The sequence below is a fragment of the Taurulus bubalis genome, assembly GCF_910589615.1.
Source record: "Taurulus bubalis genome assembly, chromosome: 5".
Taxonomy (NCBI): Eukaryota; Metazoa; Chordata; class Actinopteri; order Perciformes; family Cottidae; genus Taurulus; species Taurulus bubalis.
The window spans coordinates 5,750,962-5,756,961 of record NC_136593.1 but is presented as its reverse complement, the minus strand read 5'-3'; the positions used below and the strand labels follow the sequence as shown (position 1 = coordinate 5,756,961).

General features: G+C 42.7%; 1 protein-coding gene across 1 annotated transcript in view; it reads right to left on the bottom strand.

Annotated features, from left to right (window-relative positions):
* Positions 1-3,369: 3,369 nt before the first annotated feature.
* Positions 3,370-6,000, bottom strand: part of arhgef10la (Rho guanine nucleotide exchange factor (GEF) 10-like a) — a gene marked incomplete at both ends in the record, with an annotated part of 93,285 nt that continues 90,654 nt past the window's right edge. Inside the window, 2 exons of the mRNA XM_079218260.1 lie at positions 3,370-3,917; positions 4,456-4,578. Of these exons, the coding sequence (XP_079074386.1) occupies positions 3,370-3,917; positions 4,456-4,578 (671 nt within the window). The remainder of the gene's footprint in view (positions 3,918-4,455; positions 4,579-6,000) is intronic.

The window sequence follows — 6,000 nt, the reverse complement described above, 5'->3', positions numbered from 1 at the left end:
TTCTAAATATAGTGTACACTTAAACATAAAATATTATTTTTTTTTTGAGGTGTTCTGCTGCTCTCGTCCACAGCCGCATTACCTTTCCATCAGACCACCCGTACCGCCGGGCTACTGAAGCCGTTACGCTGCTCTCTTCAAAGCCACAAGATTCAAGGAAGTGTAATACAACCCCACTTCAAAAAAGCCAAGCCAACTCTTTCAAACTCGGCCAGCTGCCGCTGACTCAGCTCGTGCTAGCCTTCACATCCTTCATAACCGTATTGATTAGCTCACTGAGGTGACCTGCGTCACTGCTCTTTACTAACGGCTGAGTGGGCGTTTCCACTTGAATCTCCTTTAACTTAAACTCCAATGCTGCAGTTTGCCTATGAATGAGGTGAAACGTGAATTTAAGAAATTCTTTGCTGTTGCTTTTGCAGCTTAAAAGAAGGGTTTAATGTTTTTTGCTCTTGTGAAAGCAACCAGACATCTATGAACTGGACTATGTGACTCATAATGAGATGCACTGAGTACCAAATAAACTGTATTCTTATTTTTACTCAACATACAGATTTGTGTTGTTATTTCCTGCAGATATAGAGAAACGCTTATAGTAATTTGAATAACGAAACCCCCCAAATATTGGGGAGATAATCCAAATGATACATCAAAGACTGGATTATCTGTTGTGAAGTGTGACATCATCAGCATAACGATGCTGCATATGAACTCCAGCACCTTTGACAACATCGTATCAGAAAAGATCAAACTCAAGTTTAAACATGTTTTTTAATCAGCATAAGCTTGTTAGACAATGTTTAGACATGTAACACTTCACAAGTATTGTACCAAATGGAAATAAGCAGTTTCTACATGCCCGTGAGTGTAATACTTTAATTCCGGTTAATGTCTTTTGTAAGGTTTGGCCATCATTTCAAATCGGTGAGAAACGGGTCAGACGGTCACACAGGTTGTAAAGGTCCCAGGTCTCAGATTTTAACTTATGGCGCCGGTGTCACCATAACTGATGGCCAAATAAAACAAATAAAATAACATCCAGTTCGTAATAAACGAGAATCTCCCTTAAATTGCATAGACTGTCTCATACAGCCTCATTTAAAAACATCAACACTGTTACAGAGTCCACATTACAAAATAAAATGCAGGTTAAATTAGTACAGTAGCAGTTTTAATTAGTAGTACAGTACGTTCATTCATAAGTATTCACATTCAGTGCATGGATGATACCTGTACGCATTGAAATGTATGAGTCACTAGGCTGTACTTGAGATTGAATCTCAGTTGTTAGCAGATAAGCTTGTCCAGGAAATGTCTCTCATCACCTGGTTGAGGAAGAACAAACATCTATAGTGAGCATGAGGGCGTTGTGGCTCCAGCAGCATTGAACGAGGATTCATTTCTGACGCAACATTGAGATTTACATTTAGATGACAGCATACAGCGACAGTTTACATCATGGTATATATATATTTTTTTTTTTATTATGAGCCTGGCTGATCTGATGGTTAACTGCTCCAGTTGTGAGGAGAAGAAAAGGGAAAAATAAACCTCAATGTGCCTCATGGGCGTACAAAACATGAATTTCCATGCTTCACCCGTGTGGAAGGATAAGATGAGATTCCTTGTGTGGTGGAGGGGCTAAGTAGCGATAGAGGTGGAGAAAAATTACATACCATAACCTTCGCCATCTCTCTGTTTATTGAAAATACACAAAGCTCTTCATACTTGGCTACTTGCATGGCCTCCGCCTACTCGCTCAATACACTGTGAAATATATGCACCGTAAAGTACATACTTCTTGTGTTTATCTTCAAGGCGCATGCCAATGTCAATAGTGCATGTTTATAGGCCTGCCAATGCTACCAGCCATTTAAATTAGGAAGTTATGAATTAAACACAATATTGCTTCTCCAGCTCTGATTCAACAAACTCCTGTTGTTGTATTTCCAAATCTCATGATCTGATCAGTAAAAGTGGTTAAAATGTTTTTTTTAGGCCCATCAGGTTAAAGACAGACATCTAATGTTTCACAAATGAAGTTGCGATGTTTCTACCCAACAGGCATGAGAAGATATTTGCATGCATCTTCATATTTCGATCATAAAAACTTTAATATGTGCATTAAACTCCAAATATGTACCAAATATTAGCATGATGGGACACAGTTCACACGACTTAATGTCCTGGAGATCAAATACATCGGCGTGTTAATTGTAATACAGACATATGTAATGCAAATCACCCTTTTTAATCAGAATCATGTTGTATATTAATGTGTAAAAATGCTCAGTGGTGTCTCTCAGGCTCTCTGTGGCAGCCTTTCATATTTCCTCATGTGATTGTAGAGTTTTGCTTTTGATGTGTAACTGAGGTTTCCAGCTGATGTGTGTCGCATAACAACCCTGTGCACACGCGTGTTTCATCTCGCTGTCGGGGCCAATAATGGAACATATATATATATATATATATATATATATATATATATCGGGCATTCACAGCGCATGGGGCAGATAATACTCTAAAATGTGGCACAAAGAAGCGTCTTTTCCAAAATCTGTGCAAAAACTGATTCTGTAATGTCACGCAATATCATCTTTGACTTTTGTACCTTTTGTTTTCCACATCAGTTGTTTTAAAAACAGTTGTGTCTGTAGTACCGTGACCCTCCCCGACAAAGTATTTTCTGTCGCCAAAAAAAATCATTTCTGCAACAGCTGCAACGAGACAGAAAAAAAAGAAAAAAAGAAAGAGAGCACAGATTACATTTTGAGACACAATAGAAGGTATCTCACATTCACATTGTATGGGATGAGAGAAAGGCCGGCGAAGCTAATAAAGTGATGCTCATGTGCTTTGTGATGCGGTGGAAGTCCCCAGCTTTCAGCTCTAAACAGATGGGATCTCTCCCACAGGATCAGATAAAAGATGTCCATCTCTTACTCTGCAGAGCATGGCAGACACAACAAAAGGCCCTCGGTCGCTCACACAGAAGTCCATCGCGTGAAATAAATGTGGCGGAGCTCCCGCCGCAGTGCTGAGGTTAAATTGAGGCATATCCATCTTAATGAAGGCGGGGGGGAGGAAGCAGATCACAAAGATCACACGGAAACTAATCCGCGGCAGCCTCCGCACAATCCTGTACATTTAAAGCGTCCTATAGGCAGACGGCACCGCCGGTAAACGCTTAGCTTCCTTATTCCACGAGCTAAATCGCAGCACGCCGAGCTCCGTAACACAGTGGCGACGCCTTCGCATCCTACATGTTTATTCAAATCCTTTGAGTTTATGGAACGGTTGATTCGAAGCTAAGCTGGGTGGACTACATCTATAAATACCCATCACCTTGCCGTGTGTATTTTTTCCCCATCACACTGTCAGCGGGAGCTGCCATACCATGAGAATGTTCTCTAAACCCTCCCCGCTTGTCCGAGCACCTGCCGCCGCTCCTTCCTTCAGTCTGCGGAAGCCCTTGCCTCCAGAGATCACCGCTGCAGAGATCACCCTGTCCCTGCGTCCGCCGTCCCGCTCGCAAGGACGCCCGCGGACCCACATTTCGGGGTCGTCGCTGAGCTCGTAGATGGACCCGTCCTCCACGCTGTGCTCCAGAGACTCCAGGGAGGAGTCCGAGGCCTCGTCGCCCAGCGCCGTCAGCGGCCGCCCGGGCAGGCCCGACGTGGAGCGCAGCTTGTACTGCAGCAGCACGCCGCGGCCTTTGCCCCGCCCCTCCCCCTGCTGGTAGGACTGCTGCAGGGACTCCTGGGAGGAGGTGTCGCTGCGGTCCTCGCCGCCGAACGCGGAGTCCGGGCCGTCCCCGACGGAATCCCTCTTCAGCAGCTCGGGAGACAGACCGCTGCTGGTGGCCACCAGGAAGTCCACGGGCCCGCAGTGAGCATTCAGAGAGACCATTCCCTTTCCTGTCGGTCGCAGGCAGAATATATATTATATATATATAATATAAAAATGACACATCATCCAGAGAGGCGAGAAATACTGCTCTTACACTTGGCTAAGGTCATGTCATTGTCAGCCACACTCAAAAGAGATTATGACTTGAACCGTGGATCATACTCTATGTCAGTTACCTGCATTTTACACAGTAATACTGGTAGATATAGTGTGTACTGTGTTTACATAGTATTCAATGAACTAGCTCAGAAAAAGGGGGTCATGTATAGTTTGTACAAGTGGGAAACTAACGACCTCATTCACTTGGCATAATTAACAAACCGCTGGCAGGCAATTTTCTTAAATTACCCTGCAACACTATATATATACACACACTATGATTTGTGTGTTGCCCGCCTGGTAATACCTGCACTGATTCCCAGAGCCATAAGAAAAGTGTGAAGTGCGACCTCAATAATGGGCAGTGCAGACTCATTTTCTATCATGGAAAATACAATAAAAACCACACACAAAAAAAACACTCAAGAGGCCGTTCAATCACAGTACCTGTTATTTTGGGGATGCCCTCGAGTTTGGGAACTGGAAGAGTGATAATTAAGCCCTGGGCCGTGCCCACCCATAACAGCCCCTGGCAAATTAGCAGACTCGTGACTCGCATGCTCTTTTGACCTGCAATGGAGGAGAAACAAACACAGAAAATGGATTTTAAGGTCTTCACACTACAGATTATAGGCTCCTTTGAAGAAAGTATAGATGTTGACGAAATCATTGGATGTTGAGTGAATTTTAAACTCTCATTGATGTAGTTCTTTCCAGAAGTTCGTCCGAAACACTGTTTTTCGGAAGCAGTGCAGTCCTAGCAAAGAAAGTAAACATGCTTTGATTGGTGGTTATCAGAGTTAGCTTTGGGTGAGCGTTAAGCTCTGTGATCAATCTGTATTTGACAAGCTTAACACGTGCACAGCACGGCCACCCAGGGCTCTGGGTTACGTAAGATTGTGAAAAATGGGATTTGTCTACTTGCTAGTGACCCAGTTGAAAGAAAAACTCTCAAGGAAGCACAAAGTATAGGATAAGTATAGAAACAAGACTCCGTGGGGTTGCTGTTGTATTTTCTCTGCTCCAAATCGAAGTGGTTTTGATATATTGCGCTTCAAGGTGTTTTGTTTTACCTCCAACTGTTACAGCAAAACTGATGGGCAGGGAAGTTGTCTTTTTTATTGGTAAAGAGACGGACGTTCTAAAGGTCCAGAGACTTCAGACATCATAATCCCTCTCAATAAATAAGGCCCTACGTGCCTGAGGTGCACACACACACACACACACACACACACAGGGGTGTTTTCCATCATTTTGATGTTCATTCAGTGCGTGTTTGAAAGCTTCTCAACCTTTTTGGTATTTTTTTTTTCGCTCGCTGTTTAAGAGGAACGCACAATTTCATGATTATGAAAGTTACGCAAAAACGGCAACACTCACCCAACTTTGACCTGGAAAAACTGAACCATTGATAACCGTACAAAACGAAGATTGTTTTTTAGGTTGAGGGTTTGTTCATTCTTGTAGATGAACAGATCCGATGTCGAGCTTTGAGTCGATGCTCGAACCAGATTGGGTCTGACCTACCGGGTCGGGTTCACACCAATTTTCAGAATAGATATTACAATTTATTTTTATGGCTGTATCATATAGTTTGAAGCTTCTGTCATAACATTTACATTTAAATCAACATTGGAAATCCAAATTGAACATAAAGTGCAGGCTACACTGATATTGTTAGTATCATTTTATTTGGAGAATACGTTTCCAGTGGATTGTTTTCCGAGTCGTGGGATCTGAACATTTCCAAAATCCCAAAGTCTCAATGTATTGAAATCAGAATGTGTTTTTCTCTAACGGAATATGCTGCATCAATTCATATTTGCTGGCGTTTAGCCTTTCAAAAAAAAACATTTTGACACAAAAGGGAGCGCGGTGGTTATGAGCAGAGGCATTTATGTATCTGCAGGTTCATAAAAGGGTCAGGCTTCATTTTTTGGGTCCGATCATAGCTCTAATTGGATGAGATTGGTTTTGGTTCTTCATGAATTT